The sequence below is a fragment of the Eptatretus burgeri genome, chromosome 1, assembly GCF_056783735.1.
Source record: "Eptatretus burgeri isolate ZD-2024b chromosome 1, Ebu_testis_v1, whole genome shotgun sequence".
Classification (NCBI taxonomy): Eukaryota; Metazoa; Chordata; class Myxini; order Myxiniformes; family Myxinidae; genus Eptatretus; species Eptatretus burgeri.
In genome coordinates this window covers 146361711-146380915 of record NC_140961.1, presented here as the reverse complement: position 1 = coordinate 146380915, position 19205 = coordinate 146361711, and the positions used below count along the sequence as shown (strand labels likewise).

The 19205-nt window shown below is 39.4% G+C and overlaps 1 protein-coding gene across 1 annotated transcript in view; it reads left to right on the top strand.

Annotated features, from left to right (window-relative positions):
* The window catches only part of LOC147035705 (sulfotransferase 1C1-like), a 110302-nt gene that overhangs the window by 77792 nt on the left and 13305 nt on the right, over positions 1-19205 (top strand). Inside the window, exons 5-6 of the mRNA XM_085847027.1 lie at positions 10896-10990; positions 13355-13529. Coding sequence (XP_085703153.1) covers positions 10896-10990; positions 13355-13529 — 270 coding nt within the window. The remainder of the gene's footprint in view (positions 1-10895; positions 10991-13354; positions 13530-19205) is intronic.

Sequence of the window (19205 nt, the reverse complement as noted above, 5' to 3'; positions counted from 1 at the left end):
TTGTGGTTTCTGTTATTATATCAAATCATCTGTTGGAGAAAAGTATAACAAACTTGAACATTATAGTGGAAAAAAGCTTCACAAGAGTTTGTAAAACGATTAGAAAAGGATTGTATAAGACTCACTAAATTAATGAAAGATGCAAATGAACCGATGAAATTAACCAAAGAAGAAAATTAGAATTTAGAAAGAACAATATCTGTCATATTTGTGAGGGGGAAATTAAGGAGTCTAAAGTTAGGGATCATTGTCATCTTACTGGTAAATATAGAGGTCCCGCTCATTCCTGTTGTAATCTTATTTATAAATTACCTTCTTTTATTCTAGTATTTCTTCACAACAGCGCCAACTTTGATACACATCTATTTATAAATGAACTTTCAAAAACACCAGGGAATATTTCTGCCATAACAAACACAAGTCAAAAGTATATTTCATTTACAAAAATGATATTCACAAAACCTTTAACTCGAATTAGGTTTCTAGATTCTTACAAGTTAATGGGAACACCACTAGCCTACCTCGCATCAAATCTAAGCTCCACGTACTCTTTTCCAAATCTTCATTCATTCTTTCCAAAAGAGGAAATTCTCACTAAAGAGGAAATTCAGATTAAAGAGAGAATTCAAAGTAAAGAGGAAATTCTAATTAATGAGGAAATTAATGAAGAAATTCTCACTGAAGATGAAATTCTAATTATGAAGAAAATTTGAACAATGAATGAAATTCTAACTAAAGATGAAATTCTGATTAAAGAAGGAATTCTCACAAGAGAGGAAATTCAAACAAGGAATGAAATTCAAAGTACAGAGAAAATTCTTTCAAGTAAGGGAATTTATCCTTATGATTATATGGATTCATTTATGAGATTTAAAGAAACACAACTTCCTTCAAAAGAAAGTTTCTATAATAACCTTTATGAAGAAGAGATAAGTGATAAGGAATACAAACACGCACAAGAAATATGGAAAATATTTAAGATAAAGAACCTTGGAGAATATCATGATTTATATCTAAAAACAGATGTTTTATTGTTAGCTGATGTGTTTGAAGCTTTTAGATCACTCTGTCATAATAAAAATTGTTATGGATTAGATCCTGCCCACTATTTCACAGCTCCTGGTTTAGCTTGGAGTGCAATGTTAAAAATGACAAAACAAGATTTAGATTTAATCAGTGATGTTGATATGCTTTTGATGATTGAGAAGTCCAAGAGAGGTGGAATATCACAAGTATGTTCAAAAAGATATGCTAAAGCAAATAATAAATATCTTCCAAATTATGATAGTGAAAAAGTGAAAAAAAAAGTAATTATTTGATGTATTTTGATGCTAATAATTTGTATGGATGGGCAATGTCTCAATCTCTGCCTTATGGTAAATTAGAGTGGGTGGAAGAAAAGGATTATGAAAAGGCTTTGATGAATATTGTTATTTCTTCTCAAGAGGAATTGAATGACGAAGAAGAAGGTTATTATTTTGAAGTTGATTTGAGGTACCCGAGTGATCTTCATAATAAGCATAAAGACCTTTCTTTTGCATGTGAGAAAGAAACCCCAAAGAAAGAATGGTTCAGAGATTGTCATAAAAGTTTTAATATTAAAGGCAAATCAACAGAAAAGTTATTAACAACATTCTATGATAAAGAGGGATATGTTTTGCATCAGAGAAGCTTAAAACAGTTTTTGAGAGAAGGATTGAGAGTAGCTAAAATTCATAGAGTTTTAAAATTTAAACAAAGTCCTTGGGTGAAAAAGTATATTCAATTCAATACAGATATGAGAGCAAATACAAAAGTAAAATTTGAAGGGGACTTTTATAAATTAATGAATAATGCTGTATTTGGAAAGACTATGGAAAATGTTAGAAACAGGCAAAACATTAGATTCGCAACATCTTGGAAAAAAGCTTCGAGATTGATAAATAAACCAAGTTTTGAGAGAGAAGAGGTTTTTTCAGAGAACTTTTCTGCAATTCATATGAAAAAGGAAAGTATTGTAATGGATAAACCAATTTATATTGGAACAGCAGTTCTTGATTTATCAAAGATATTGATGTATGATTATTTGTATAATGACTGAATATAATGAGTATGGTGAAAATGTTTTATTGTTGTATATGGACACTGATAGCTTTATCCTAGATATAAAAACTGATGATGTTTATAAAGATATGAAGAAAACTATTGGAGTATATGATACAAGTAATTTCAGCAGGAAGAGTGAGTTATTTTCCAAAAAGAATGAAAAGGTTATTGGTAAGTTTAAGGATGAGTTGGGTGGAAAAGTAATGAGTGAGTTTATTGGATTGAGAGCAAAGGCATATGCTTATAAGTATGGTGATCAGATTGATAAGAGGTTAAAGGGAATAAAGAAATATGTAATAAATAAATCAATAACTTTTAGAAATTATTATAATTGTTTGATGAATAAGAAAAAAGAATATAGGAAAATGAATACAATAAGAAGTTATAAACATAACATATATAGTGAAGAAGTAAATAAAAAGGCATTAGGAGCCTTTGATGATAAGAGATTTATTTTAGATAATGGAATAGATTGTGTTCCATATGGAAATTGTATGATAGAGTGAATAGAATAGATTGTGTTTTAACGATGGGAAGATGGGTTCGGGTTTTTTAAGGGCTACCGCCGCGTTTTTTCGCAATATATAAATGGTCAAACCAAGTATTAATCAAACTAAACAGTGGAGAAAATCTCAGTCTTGGTATATAAATGGAAAACATAATGAATGTGAAAAATATCAAATAAGTCTTATTGAAAAAATAACTAAAACAAAGGTAAATAAAACAAATAAGCGAATCAATTTAAAAAGTAGTAAGTTAGAGGATGTAAAGAAAAAAATGAATATCCTTGAATGGACTGAAAACTTTGATGGTTATCAGTTGAACAATGAAAAAACAATTTACTATAATCTCAAAATGATATGTGGCTCAGGAGTTTTTTTTTTTTTTTTTTTTTTTTTTTGTATACCTTGGTCGAGGCTCGTATGAGAGCTAACACACAACTCACAGCAAGGAGGCATGAGACAAGAGGGGCGGGAGTGGAAGGGACAAAACAGTGGGGAACAGACACATTAGGTGAACTGTGGAAGGGAGAGGGATGTGGATGGGACGGGGAACATGGCGAAGAGAAGATGGACATTTCAGGGACTTTCAGGAAGGAAAGTAGGAGAAATGAAGGAAGTGGGCTTGGGTGGATTATCGGGGGTAGAAAAGATCGAGGATTTGGATGGGGGAAGATAAGAGGTGGTGGTGAACAGCTGTTTTGAAAGCCTGGAGGGAAGAATGGGAAAGAATAGAGTGAGGAAGTTTATTCCAAAGGCGGGAAAAAAGAGGAATGAAAGAGTGAAGATGAGCAGTGATTCGTGATTTTGGTAGTTTTACCAGAAGGGGGTTGTTGGCGGACCTTGAGCGCCCTGTGGAAATGTGGTGGGGACAAATCGCAGAGAGAGCAGGGGGGGCAAGGCTGGAGAGGAGTCGGTAGAAGACAGAAAGACCACCGACCAACCTGCGGTGATTGAGTGAGAGAGGCTTCATTGCGGGAGATGCCGATGATCTTAAATGCCCTGGTTTTGACAGCATAAAGTCGGGAAAGGTGGGAGGCAGGAGCACCAGCCCAGAGGGGAGAGCAGTACTCCATCAGGCTACGGACAAAAGCTTTGTAAGTGGTCAGGAGCTCAAGAGGGCCGAGGAAGGACTTAGCACGACGGAGGATTCCCAGTCGGCGACTGGCTTTTGAGGCGAGGTTGGAAATGTGACTTTCCCAGGAAAGGTCATGGCAGATAGTGAGACCTAGAAGCTTGAAAGAAAAGACTTCTTCCAGAGGATTGTTGAGAAAGTGGATGGGGGGGTTTTGTAAACGGTCCTTTCGAAGAGACATAGTGAGAGTGTGAGATTTGTCTGGATTGAAAGACATGTTCCACGTGTTGGACCAGTTTGTGATTTTATCCAGATCTGCAGTGAGTGAAGAAGCTGCTGCTTGCCGGTCTGAGGGATGACAGATAGTACGGCAGAGGGTGGAGTCGTCGGCAAAGAGAAATAGAGGATTTTCCAGAGAGTCCGAGAGATCATTGATGAAAACCAGAAAAAGAACAGGGCCCAGAACGCTACCTTGAGGAACTCCAGCCTGCACAGGAAGAGGGGATGAAAGAACTCCATTTAGGGCCACACGTTGACTGCGACAGGAGAGGAAGTCTGCGAGCCATGAGTGGAGATGGCCTTGAATACCATGGGAAGAGAGTTTGGTGAGTAGGGCAGGGTGCCAGACTGTGTCAAAAGCATGTGATATGTCCAGGGATACGGCTCGGATTTCCTGTCTGGCATTGAGGACCTCCATCCATTGATGGGAGAGCAGAAGCAGCATATCCAGGGTAGAGTGACCTGGTCTGAAACCAAATTGATGATTGGAAATCAAGCCATTGGAGAAGAGGAAGGATTTCATCTCTGAGGCGATGATGGATTCCATCACCTTGCTGATGATTGGATGAAGGCTGATTGGTCTGTAGTTATAGGGATCTGTTTTTGCACCTTTTTTATGCAGGGCAGTGATGTTAGCAGATTTCCAAGCAGATGGCAGATGACCTTGGGCAAATGAGAGGGTGAATAGAACAGAGAGAGGGTGAGCAAGAGCAGAAGAGCAGGCTTTGAGGACACGTGGGCTGATGCCGTCTGGACCGGTTGCAGAATCTGACTCGAGGTTTGAAAGCAAGCTCTCCACCTTGTCAGGAGAAAAGGATACAGAGTCCAGGGACAGTTGGGTGCGACTGGGTAAAGTGGGTAGAGATAGTGATGGGTTTAGGACACAAGATTTAGCTGCAAACACCGAGTTTAGACATTCAGCTTTATCACGTGTGGAATCAGCAGTGCGGCCATTTGAAGTAAGGGAGGGGATGGAAGGGGAACATACACCAGAAACAGATTTGATTAAACGCCACCAGGATTTTGAGGAGGGAGAGAGGTTTGAGAGTTCAGACTTGAGATGAGAAAGATGTTGTTTTCTGGCTCTCCTGAGGGTAGATACACACTTGTTCCGAGCTTTGTGGAAATAACTGAGATTGCCCTCAGTTGGGTTTGCTTTCCATGAGGCAAAGGCAAGTTGTTTCAGGACAACTGCCTCGCCACAAGCTTCAGTAAACCAAGGGCGGGAGGAAGGGTAAGACAACTGAACACGAGAGGGGATAAATCTGTGCATGAGGGAGAGCAAGTTTCTTTGAAAGAATTCCCAGGATGAGTTGATGTTTGAGAAAGTAGTGATAGGAGACCAGTCTGTAAGTTTGATGGCTGCTCGGAGACCCTGCCAGTCGGCTTGAGTGAAATGCCAGACTCGACGGCGGTGAGGTGGTTCTCTGATAACAGCCAAAGAGATGTCCACTTTAACAAGGATGTGGTCAGAAGAACCAATTGGAGCGAAGGAAGAGCAGCAGATATTGTCAGGGAAATTTGTCAAAATCAGATCCAGAAGAGATGGAGTACCATTGGTTGAGATCCGGGTTGGGAAGTTGACTGATTGAGTCAGTCCCAATGAATCGCAGAAAGCTTTTGCTGAGGTGCCATGGCAGGTGAGAGAGGTACCCACACCTAGCCAACTGGCGTGATGACAATTGAAGTCACCACATAAGAGGAAGAGAGAGTTTGGATGAGAAGATAGAAGATGGTCCATGTTTTCGGATAGTGAGATGTAGATGGAGTCATCACTGTTCGGTGGACGGTACAGTACACATATAAACATGAGGTGGGAGTGGAGGGGAAGCCGAAGCCAGAGGTATTCCTGGGGGTGTGGGGGAGTGAGAGCAGTGCATGGAGAGTGAGGAATAGAGTCTTTGGTGAAAAGAGCAACACCTCCACCAGGACGAGGCTCAGGTCTGTCATACCGTAAGAGGGAGTAGCCAGGGAGAGATACTTGGGAGTCAAACACGTCTTGGGAGAGGAAAGTTTCTGTTAGGCAGATAATGTCTGGTTTGTCAGTGGCAACCTGTATGGAAAGATCTGAAAGGTTTGAGCGAAGGCCCCGGATATTTGAGGTCCACACTTTTAATGAAGAGGAAGGGGAGGAGGCTTTGGGTGCAGGAGGTGGAGGGGGAGGGGAGGGTAGGACAAGGGACGAGGGGGGCAGGTAAGGAGGGTTGCTGAAGGAGTGTGGGGTATTGCAGAACAGCGAGGGGAGGGGGCCGAATGAGGAGAAAAGGCTCTGTGGTGCTGGGGGAGAGGGGGGACAAGAGACAAGGAAGAAGGCAGTTGAGGATTTGAGGAGGTGAAGTGAAGAGATGGAGGTAAGAGGGCAGTGGAGGGAGGCAGGTTGGTGGATGAGAGGGGGGGCAACTTTGAGAAGGAAGAGTGAGGGGGATGAAAGGTGGGAGAAAGGTGAGGGGGGGATTTTTGAGAGAGGTGAGAGGGAGGCTTGGAGGGAGAAGAGTGGGATGGTTGCTTTGAGAGTGAGAGTGAGGGGTGAGGGGGTGAGTTGGCACTGAATTTGGAAAAAAAGAATGGTTGATGGAAAGCGAGCATCCATGGCAAACTGTGGTTTTTAAAAGTTTTAGGTCAGAGATGCGATTTAACACAATTCTTGATGGGTGCAATGAAGGCGAATTCAGAGCATGGAGAGAAGAAGCGCTGTAATAGTTGGATTTTTTAGGCAAGGAATGAAGGAGAGCTCGAAATAAGAGCAGTCTGTTAAAATAGCAGAAGAGTAGTGCATTGTGAAACAGTAAAGAATACCACATGTGTGAGAGAGGAAGATGAAGCATTATAAGATCGTTTTTGTTGTTAAAAATAATGTATGAGAGAGTTCAACAGATTATGTCATGGAAGTGTAAAAAAAAAAAAAAAAAATCGAGGAAGAAGACGAGGAGGAAGTTAAGAGGAAGAAGAAGAAGCAAAATCGGGAGAAGGGGAGAAGGTGAGCGTGTTGTTGTTGTTGGGTGTATATATATATATATATATATATATATATATATATATATATATATATATATATGTATATATTTATATATATATATATATATATATATATATACATATATATACATATAAATATATATATATTTTTGTTGTTAATATTAATATATGAGAGTTCAACAGATTAGGTCATGGAAGTGTAAAAAAAAAAAAAAAATCGAGGAAGACGAGGAGGAAGTTAAGAGGAAGAAGAAGAAGCAGAATCGGGAGAAGGTGAGCGTGTTGTTGTTGTAGGTTTTTTTTTTTTTGAGATAAGAAAGAGATTAGTTGGGAGAATGGGGGATGTTTGGAAAGTGGGGAGGATCAAAATTGAAGGTAATGGGGAGGATAGAAAATGAAGGTAATGGGGAGAAAAAACAAACAAACAACAAAAAAAAACGATCGAACACCGAGTGGAACCGGTAGGCCTCAAGCCTACGCCTAGGCCTCAAGCACATGTAAGAACGTCGACAAAAATACTCACAAAATAGCACGATTTTTGAAACAAAACCGAACTCGCAACACACAGTAACATGTAGGTGAGAAAATTAAACAGTTAAAACGGGACAAATAACAGCCAGAAACTTAGCTTTGAGAACGTCAGCAGGGAGCCAAGGTCAAACAAGAGCATTAAGAGAAGTTTATCATTTCGTAATGGCACAAAAGGGGTATCTTAAAAAATATAAAGATTCAAATGTTTTGTTTTTCAATATTTTAGATGGGGATTATTGTGCAAAGAAAATTAAACTATTGAAGGAATTTGAGAATGAACAAATCTTTATAGGTTCAATGAGTGAGATAAACAATATGCATCGGTTATTTGAAAAAGAGTGTCCCGAGGCTTAGAAGTTACAGATATTTCTTTGGAATCACATTTAACAAATCACATTACTACTTTGCTACTTGAACAAATCTTTATCTTATTGCATGGGTTAATTGAAAAAAAGTGTCCCCAGGTTAAAAGGGGAGACAAATAAATATACCTTGGGATAAAAAGGGGGTTTATTTTTAGGGAAAAAAATATGAATCGCTGAAAATCCCCCATTCATTTACATGGGGAAAAGTGAGCCAGAATCAGAATATTCACCCTACTCATGCCGGTGATTTCTACAACATCCGCACCCCGCGGGTTGGAGGTCAAAGTGCGGAGGTCCAATCTCGTCTCCCCGGCCCAATATAAAGCCGAACAGAACGGAGCTTTGCGTCAGTCTGTGGAGCCGTGAGTCTGGAGGGGTCGGAGAGCCGAGCGTCAGTCAAGGGTAGTCTGCGGCGGTCTGGAAGGATCAGAGAGCCTGGAGAACACCATAGGGCTATGTGGAGACCACAGCCAGACAGTGCTTGCCAGCGCCAAGGCAGTCCGAGGTGATCGGACCTCGGTGCGTTTCGCGCATCACTGAGGGACGGACGGGGTCTAAGAGGGCATCAACCATATCGAGCATCAACTCTTGTCGAGCATCAGCGCTAAGAGAGCGTTGATTGACCCATTCGTTCCTCTGAGGCGTGTTGCGGCCGGGGTCCAGAACACCTAGCCTTGGCAAGGCCGCAATCAGGCGCGGCTGTCCTGTGGCTGTGGGGAGAAGGCGTCACGACCTGCCCATCGTTGCAAGGCCCGATATCAGGCGCGGCTGCCCTAGTGGCCGTGGGGAGAAGGTGTCACGACCTGCCCATCGTTGCAAGGCCCGAGATCAGGCGTGGCTCCGCTTGCTGATGTGGGGACGAGACGTCGCGACCTGCCCATCGTCGCACCACGAGGCTGCGGGTAAGCCGCATCGGTCTCATGAGCCCATTCGGTCAACCAAGGCTCACGAACTATAAAGTTCCATGGACCCTGTCTGCCACTCTCATCTTTGGGAGTTGCCATTCCTTTGCTTTTGAATGAATGCTGTGGCGCTGTGTCCTGTGAAGTAACGACTGTATAAGTGACTGTGCATGTACATTGATCCTTGCTCGTATTCGGTGGTATTGCTTTTGCTTCCTTTCTTGTATTATTGCATCATTACTGCCTGGTTGTACATACGTGCATGACTGCCTTGCTTGTGATGTGTGTGTAAATAATAAATGTCCTTGTGTGAAATGTATCCCGTTCGTTGCATCCTATTTCCCCATTGAAAGTGCCATCTTGCATCGTGGAATAATTAATTGGGTTTTAAACACCCGGGTAAGAGAATCGGATCCGTCGAGGTCGGCGATAATACCTGCTCAGTTATCGCTGTAAAACAGAACGGACCGCTAAAGCGGTTCATGTCCTGAGCCGACCTGCGGCGCGGTGCAGCCCATCGGTAGGTTACCCGCGCGAGTACTTAGGTATTTCAATATTCGGCGAGTAACCCTATTTCGCGCGGGTAGAATGTGGATTGGGCTGTGGTGAGGTTAAACCCCCACCCGTGACTGGTTCCTGGCAATAGTTCCAGGAGGGTCACGACTGAATTGTCCAACCGGTGTGCGATGCGGTTGTGATTAGAGTTACGTGGCCGATCGCACGCCGGCGGGCGCGAATTCGTAACAATACATTACTTACTCTTCATACAGCAGAGCTGTTTGTATTGCATTATATTAAGGAAATGAAACTTTACGTCAACTTTGTCGATTTCAGAGTCGACTTGATTGAGTTTGAAATGTACATTAGCATAATGGATGTCATGATTTGATTCAAAGCCATAATCGTCCCATGATAGCGAGTCGTCCATGACAGAGATTGAGTTTCCAAACTCGTTGTGATGAAAAAGGAAAATAATTAACATGTGAAATAATTAATTAACGTACTGCATAGCTTCGAGTATTAATCAGTAATTCCAGAATGGCTTACCTGTCTGTTCGAATTTCTTCAAAAATCAACATTACAGCAGATACCTGAGTTTTGTCGAACCGTCGTCCTCCTCCACGCTTTATTTAGAATTTAGAGTAGAGATGGGATCATGGATCATTCCAGAAGAATGTTGAACGACACAAGGTATGAGGACTTTTCCACCTTCCATGTACTATAGGTGGGAGGGAAGGCCGAGTACCTCTTCCTGCTTTACACACACACACACACACACACACACACACACACACACACACACACACACACACACACACACACACACACACACACACACACACACACACACACACGCACACGCACACGCACACGCACACGCACACGCACACACACACACTTTCCATCCAAAATGCGATAATCCCCAGAACCTCTTAGCAAGAACTTTCTGTTGAAGCTGGGATGATACCTATAAACATCAAGTGGGCAGACCAGCTCAGTTGTAGTCTGAAAAAACAGAACCACCCACTGCCTATTTCAGTGTCAACTACTCCACCGCAATCTGCAGCATCACTCTGCTGCCATGGCTTTAGAAGTGGGTTTTTTTTTTTTTTGGCCGGATTGTTAACTCTACAAGCAAGTTTCAAGGATTGTGATTCAGGAGTTATTTTTCAAAAAACACGTAAACTGCAAAGGAGGAGGGTGGGCAAACAGGTTTTTGGTTCGTTGTATACTCTTCCAGATTTCATCTGCAGGTGGGGATGTAAAGGGAATGAATCTCTGCTCAAATAGGGTTATAAATAGGTAAGAGGAAGAGAGTGGAGGGTGGGTGGTTGGGGGTAAAATAAAGTAAGGGGTGTTAAAAATGAAGTTTTTGATGCATAGTCGAGGCTCAAGGAAGAACTTGGTCCCAGAAATAATTTAATGTGGAGAAGCTGGTGCAGGATTTGTGGAAGAGGTGGGAGAGGAGAAGAAGTTGGTTCCGAAGGAGATTTGTTTGTGAGCGAAAAACTCACTCCTTTTTATTGAAAGGGTCAAATACTTTTTCCCTGCGTTAACATTAAAGTCATTGGGGGAAATGGGATGATCCTAGAACCAACAAAAATTCCGTTACTTACATCTTCCTTTGGTTTTGTCACCTGATGTAATTCCTCCACCTTGGCTTTGTTTATCATTGTTGCAGTGGGTTGGGGTTCATGGTGGGACCACGTGAAAGGTTGGTGGGACAACAAGGACAAACACCCCATCCTCTACATCTTTTATGAAGACATGAAGGAGGTAAAACAATGAAAACCCAAATGCATTCTGATGCCAAATTCAAACAAGGTATTTCATCTTCTACAGTGTATGAAAGAACAACTTAATCAAGGCAGAGAAAAAGAATGACAAGTTAAAACATTCGGTAGTGTGCATACCTCTGCCAGAATGAATGGTTTGCATTTTGTATCCTGCTAATGGGCCAGATCATCATCGGGACCTTAGGCAAAATCGATTGAACTTGTTCTTGTCACCAACCCAACTAATCCACCAATTGTTTTGTCATAACCCATCCAAAACGTTTTGAAATATCAGACTATATATTGTATTTTCCCTCATCTCTCAATTGTGAAGAATTTTTTTTAATTCTCGCATCTGTATTCGGATCTTCACCAAAATATAATCAATTGGACCTCTTCACAAAACCAAGCTGTCCACCATGTTTCCTCCAAATCTGTCCATAACGTTCTGCAATATCTTGCTAACAGACAAAGAAATAGACAGACAGACAGACAGAGAAACAGGAGAGAAAAACATAACTTCCATCCACCGTCAGCAGTGGAAGTAATTACCTGGAAATGGAGAAGAGCAAGAGGAACCCAACTAACCCAACAGAACTGTGAAATGTACTCCAGGAGATTTGGCACACTATTCCTGTGGCATTTTGCAGTCAAATACAGGAAGCTTGGGTAAAAGAGTGATGGCACTCAATAAGGCAAAATGCCTGCACAAAGTATTGACTGATATTATAAAATGACACTGTTCTTGTTATTTACTTTAGCAGTTTGTTTGACATGCATTTATATAGGCTTTGCATTTACAATCATAAACACATATGACTGTTATCACTGATAATGTGATGAATTCACCATAAATCATGAATATCATTGGAATAACCTAAACTTTTGCATGGTACTGTAAATTCTTACTGGATGATTTTGGGAAGACGTCAGTAAAGTGGCAATGGCTAGTTGACAAACTGTACATTTACAGCTGCAGCATACCATAATGAAATGGTTGGTCTGCTCCACTAATTTATCAAAGCAGAATGGATGGGGAATTGGTGTCTTCATCTCCAGTTATTCCAAGAATTACTGCCATATTTTGCTGCTGCAGGGCATAAATTGTATGCCAAATCAGTACACATTTATCTCAATCAAATGATTCAGCTTTTGACACAGCATCCAGACGTGAATGCTTTTATCAACACAGGGAGCCACATTATTTGGAGCAGTGATTGCTGCTGAGCTGGGATGTCATCAGAGTTGATAATTAAAAAGTTGTTAATTGTAAGTATGAAGATAAAAGGCAACCTGACATGACACTGGATCAGGGAATAGCCAAGTCTCAATGCAGACAATGGCTGCTATCCATGCCATCATCTGCTGATGCAAAGGATGCCATGCAGTATCTCACCGACATAGCTTACCTGACAAGGGATCTGCATAAAGATGCAACAAAGACCAAGAAGACAACAGATGTAATGACAACCCACTTCTCTTTGGGTTCCTTCAGGAGTGAAATCCATTTATACTGAATCTGCTATGTGAAATGTTGCCACCGGTATTACATCTGATGACACAGTGACTGCTCATAAAGCAAAGGAAGCAAGTAGCAACATTTTAAAAAACATGGTGTTAACAAAAGGGAGTAGTGTTTTGGACGAAGCATTCAAGAAAAGGGATCAGGTAATCTCAACGAGCCAAAAGGTATGTTCAAAAGTTGATTTTGCTCAGTCTGTCCATATAGATCTCCATTTGCTCTTTCAACATATGCGAACGGTTGCAGGCAATGTAACTGAAAATTTTGAAAATATATTCAAATTTGAGCTGTGCAGCCATTCTGCATTTCTGTTTAATCTGAATGAACTTCTTTTGAAAGAAAACAAGCTCTTACTTGGTGATGCAACTTGGAATATGGGACAAGGCATTGAGATGCTTGCACCAAATGAAAAAGTATGTTATATGCTTGATGGTGCCTCACTCATTCAAGGACTGTCATGTCAATGCAATGCAATACTTGAATGCCTTTGCACAAGCAAGGTAGATGATGTTCATTGCAAGTACAGCAGCTACACAATTATTTTTGATATGATGCAGGTCCACCTATATTTTCTTGATGGCTCATTTTCTTATTTATGTACATATTTGTATCTATGTATCTATGTATCTATATATGTATATCTCGCACTGAGTGGGCATCTTGCACTTATCTGAATTCGTAATTTTATTCAAGCTATATGTTGTTATTTGCTAAGGTTTGGTGGGCAAGATGCAGCAAACCACAATTTTTTGCAATTTCCTCCAGATCAAACCATAGATTGAACGGCAAGGCATGTGCTGATATCAGTATTAAATGCTAACTATGAACACATTATTGCCACAGAACTTGCGTTGTGAAGTTCAGAAGATCATCAAGTTCTTGGAAAAGGATATTTCTGATGAAGTAATTGATAAGATTGTTCATCACACATCATTCAACTCCATGAAAACAAACAAAATGACCAATTACAGCACTTTGCCTTCCATGAATCAATCAATCTCTCCATTCCTGAGAAAAGGTGATTATCAGAATGTGAATAATATAATTAAATCACGTATTTTGATAAACAAAACTCCTGATCTATTGAGTCCTAAATGTGAAAATGCCACTTGAGTACTTGTGCTTTCTTCAACTTCTAATGAAATACTGTAATTTGAGAAGTGTTCCTTTGTATTTGTGTGTTTCTTTGTTTGACTTCCACGCAATCTTGAAACGCTGGATGAAATGAGTTGAAAACTGTAAGTGTTTGCAAGGGGTTTGTTTTAGGGGTAAAAAATACTGCCTCAGGGTTTCAGGGTGGGGGGAAGCAACACAATTCTCCAGATGTAAATGTGTATGGCATAGTGCTGCTCCCTACTACAGGGGTATTACGAGTCACACTGAAATATCTCATCTATGGGGAAATTAACCCCTTCACTTATAAATAAAGTTTCAAATAATAACCCCCCCCGCCCCCCCCGGCATATCACTTTCTTGGTACTGGTTAGATATTCAGTACCCTGAAGGTCCACACTCGAGGGCTCCATGGCTGAAAGTTGAGCAGAAAAATTCCAGAGAATTATGTTCAGTCTATGGAAATACATATTGTAATGTTTATGTATGTGTGTATGTATGTATGTAAGTAGGGTAAGAATACTGGTTCTGGCTCACTTTTCCCCATGTAAATGAATGGGGGATTTTCAGCGATTCCCTTTTTTTTCCCTAAAAATAAACCCCCTTTTTATCCCAAGGTATATTTATTTGTCTCCCCTTTTAACCTGGAGGTTGAACCTCATTGAATTGAACACCTGGGGGTTGAACAGCTCACTCATTGAACCTATAAAGATTTGTTCATTCTCAAATTCCTTCAATAGTTTAATTTTCTTTGCACAATAATCCCCATCTAAAATATTGATAAACAAAACATTTGAATCTTTATATTTTTTAAGATACTCCTTTTGTGCCATTACGAAATGATAAACTTCTCTTAATGCTCTCATCTGGCCACCTCCTGAGCCACAGGTTATTTGTTAAGCCCCGCCCACTTTTGCTAAGCCCCGCCCACCTTCTGTGGATTTTTATAAGCCCCGCCCACTTTTGCTAAGCCCCGCCCACCTTTCATGAGGTATTTTTCTAAGCCACGCCCATTTTTCTTAAGCCCTGCCCACTTTTGTTAGGCCCCGCCCACTTTTCATGAGGTATTTTCTAAGCCACGCCCACTTTCCCTAAACCCCGCCCACTTTTTGCTAAGCCCCGCCCACTTTTCGTGTGGGTTTTTCTAAGCCACGCCCACTTTTCCTAAGCCCCGCCTACTTTTGCTAAGCCCCGCCCACTCTTACATCATTTCCAGTTCATCTCTGACTCACAAAGAAATCACTAGAAAATTACAGGATGTTATGGTTTTGAAAAATTTCCGAATGAAGGCTTGCCTAGGCTTGCCCAGGGAATTTCCAAAGGAAACCACACCCACCAGTCTTTCCCTATAAAAGCTTCAAGCCCAGGCTCCATTTTAAACATTTGTTTTTGCTGGCAATGGTGTGCTGTGTGCTTGCCTGGAACTCTCTGTCTTGTATGGAACTAAACCTTCAAGTTGATGAACTGGATTCAAACCTCTTATCTGTTGAGGTAAGATTTTTATTTTCCTATTTTCAAACTTTGATTGAAGCATACTCATTTAATAATTAAATAACTTAATTAATACATTATTATTTTCTCTCACAGGAAATTGTGTCTGAAATACGAAATGAAAATACTGCTTTTGCTACAACTTGGGGCGAAATTGTTGGCTTGGTTGAAGACCTTATGAGCGACCAAGACCCTGAGTGGGATGACTTTGGGGTTCCTTGGAACTCTCTGACTTGTATGGAACTAAACCTTCAAGTTGATGAACTGGATTCAAACCTCTTATCCATTGAGGTAAGATTTTTATTTTCCTATTTTCAAACTTTGATTGAAGCATACTCATTTAATAATTAAATAACTTAATTAATACATTATTATTTTCTCTCACAGGAAATTGTGTCTGAAATACGAAATGAAAATACTGCTTTTGCTACAACTTGGGGGGAAATTGTTGACTTGGTTGAAGACCTTGTGAGCGACCAAGACCTACAGAACGAGCAAGACCTTGAGTGGGATGACTTTGGGGTTCCTTGGAACTCTCTGTCTTGTATGGAACTAAACCTTCAAGTTGATGAACTGGATTCAAACCTCTTATCTGTTGAGGTAAGATTTTTATTTTCCTATTTTCAAACTTTGATTGAAGCATACTCATTTAATAATTAAATAACTTAATTAATACATTATTATTTTCTCTCACAGGAAATTGTGTCTGAAATATGAAATGAAAATACTGCTTTTGCTACAACTTGGGGCGAAATTGTTGGCTTGGTTGAAGACCTTATGAGCAACCAAGACCCACAGAACGAGTTCGTCCTTGATGACCCAACCAAAGAGTTATACCTTGGAGACCAGCAAAATCCTGAAAAAGAGTTTTACAGCAATAGTACTCATTGTGAGTTATCAAGACAATACCCACTGAACAAGTTATACGTTGATGAGCCAGAATACAAGTTTTACCTTGGAGACTCACAAATTTTGAAAAAATCAGTAAATGAGTTCTGCCTTGATGGTTTAAATAACTACCTTGGAGACTCAGGAAAAGGGTTCTGCCAAGATGGTTCTAAATATGGGAACTACCTTGGAGACACAAATTTTGAAAAAATCAGTAAATGAGTTCTGCCTTGATGGTTTAAATAACTACCTTGGAGACTTGGAAAGTTGGGTTTATTTTGAAGACTTGAAATGCTACCACTCTTTGGGATTTAAACCTATCAAGAAAGTTCTTACTCCCTCTTTCTATGTCATCAAACCTGAAAGCCTTAAAAGACAGAATTGGAAGAAGAGAAAAAAAAAAACGTAAAATATATATATATATATATATATATATATATATATATATATATATATATATATATATATATATATATATATATATATATATATATATATATATGTGGAAATCTCATTTTGAAAAAGACATTGTGTTGGATGAGGATTGAGTTGGGGTTGAGATTTTGAATGTGAGGGTTGGGGTTGAGATTTTGAACGTGAGGGTTGGGGTTGAGATTTTGAATGTGAGGGTTGGGACACACACACACACACACACACACACACACACACACACACACACACACACACACACACACACACACACACACACACACACATACACATCAACAAACAAAAGTAAAGCCTTGACTATTCAGTTGAGGATTCTGTGTTTGGAGTTCACAGATCTAAGAACGTCCACCCCTTGACACACATTATATACTGTTATACACCTCGGACTTGGCCCTCGAGTGTCCACAACGGTGTATAGTAGGAGGGAGTGAAGCGCCAACCTATTGCTCCCATTGCACACACACACACACACAAACAAAAGTTAAACCTTGACTATTCAGTTGAGGATTCTGTGTTTGGGGTTCACAGATCTAAGAACGTCCCCCTTGAAACACATTATATACTGTAATACACCTCGGACTTGTCCCTCTAGTGTCCACAAAGGTGTATTATCTGCTTAGTTTTGTCTTTTGTAATTCCTGTGAATAAAATGAACCTAAAATCTCTTCCCCTTCCAAATCATATATTTTATAAGTCCAAGGAACCGTATCTATTACATCAACAATTTTAAAAAGTTCTTTCGTCCATCGTTCAGTAAAACCCTTTTCAAAATGAGATTTCCACCTATATATTCTTACGATATCACCAACTTTGAACTTAGGTTTTCTGACATTAATCTCTTTTTCATATTTTAATTTTGTAAATGTTTCTGATGGTTTCATATTTGTTGACGTGTGAATCGTGTCATTATACTTATCCACAATATCCTGAATAAAAGATGACCATTGTTGTGAACCGAGTTGTGTGAATTTTTTATATAGTCTCTCTTTTAAGGTACGATTAAAACGTTCAACAACAACTGCCTTCCCTTCATTAAAGGTACTGTATAATGTAATACTGTTATTTTTTAGAAAATTCATAAATGTCTTGTTATAAAACTCTCTACCCTCATCAGTCCACAATTTTTAGGTTTTCTCTTACTTTTATTAAATATCTGTTGAAAAGCTAACATAAGAGTATTACCTGTTTTGTTTTTTAAAGGGACAACCCACGCATATCTACTCCTCAAATCAATAACGGTTAAAGCATACTTGTACCCCTTATCATTATTGAGTTCAATCAAATCAGCAGACCAGATATAATCAACTTCCTTTGAATAAACTTTCCTTCTCTGAAACTTTGTGAATATTGGTTTATGTAATTCATCAGCTAATTGCTCTTCAGTCTTAATGGCATCATTAGAGCCTATAAGTTTTTTGAATTTCCAAGTCCAAGTTTCAAGTTAGCACTAATCATCTTCTTCACGATGAACCTATCAACCTTTTCTCTCAAGGTTGGATTTTGTATCAGAGACAAATTATACAACATTTCTCTATCGGCTTCATGCTTTTCTTCCAACGTTGTGGTATTCCCATAATCAATATCGTGTCTCATGCACACTTCATCAACTCTATTGATTGGTTTACTCCAGGATTTAGGATTGTCTGCCTCATCTAATCTTTTATCCAAGTTTGTGCCTGGACCACAGAAAGAATACCCTGGAAGATGTAATTCCCCTGGTATTCCAGTAGTTGTAAATTTACTTCCTGATAAAAACTTTTGTATATCTCCTCCGAGTTTGTGTTTGGAGATAAATTGATTTTTTTTTGAACCACACACCGAACATATACCTTTTTGTATAACCCTGTTATTTTTGCTTTTAATATATGAAATATTTTTCGTATTAGTTTTCTTTTTACATTTGAGACAATAACTCATTTATTTATGAGAAAAATTCCTGCAGAGTGCAAAAACCTTTTTAGTTTCCAACATGCACATTTGAATCTTAATTTTTTAAACATAAAGAATCCTTAGAAATGCCTTCACTCTCTCCTCCATTTATTTAAGAAAAAAAAAATGAAAAACTTGAATTAAAATCCATATCTTGTCGATGCCAATAGTCTTGTCGAAAGTATTGCAAATAGACTTGTCAATTCTTTGTTTTCCTCCTCGGTGGGTTGAGTTATTTTCTGTAATACCACCAATCTTTTTTGAATCTCACTGGTTTCCATATTTTGATATTTATTCATTCTCTCTCTTTCCTCCCTCTCCTCCCTCTCTCTCTTCTCTCTTTCCTCCCTCTCTCTCTTCTCCCTTTCATCCCTCTCTCTCTTCTCTTTTTCCTCCTCTTTCTTCTCTTTTTCCTCCTTCTCTTTCTTCTCCCTCTCCTCCTTCTCCTTTTCCTCCTCTTCCCTCTCTTCTTCAACTCCTTCCTCATCCCTTACTATCCTTGAATCGTTTACACCCCATAGAATATTATACATATATTCATCAGGATTTCTTGTTATTCCTGTATCCAAAATAATTTTTTTTACAACAGGAAACCAATAAAATTTCTTTTGAATTTCTAAAAGAGCCTTACCTTTTCTTAACTTTATAATTTTTTCATTATTTAACATTCTAATTAAATCTAAAGTTGTTGGTTTATCAACATCAGCATAATGCCAATCTTTTATTGAAAATACCTCATTCTTATGTTGTAGAACATATTTATTAAAATACCGAATACCCTTTTCTTGAAGGCATGCTTGGACACAGAAATGATAATTTTCTT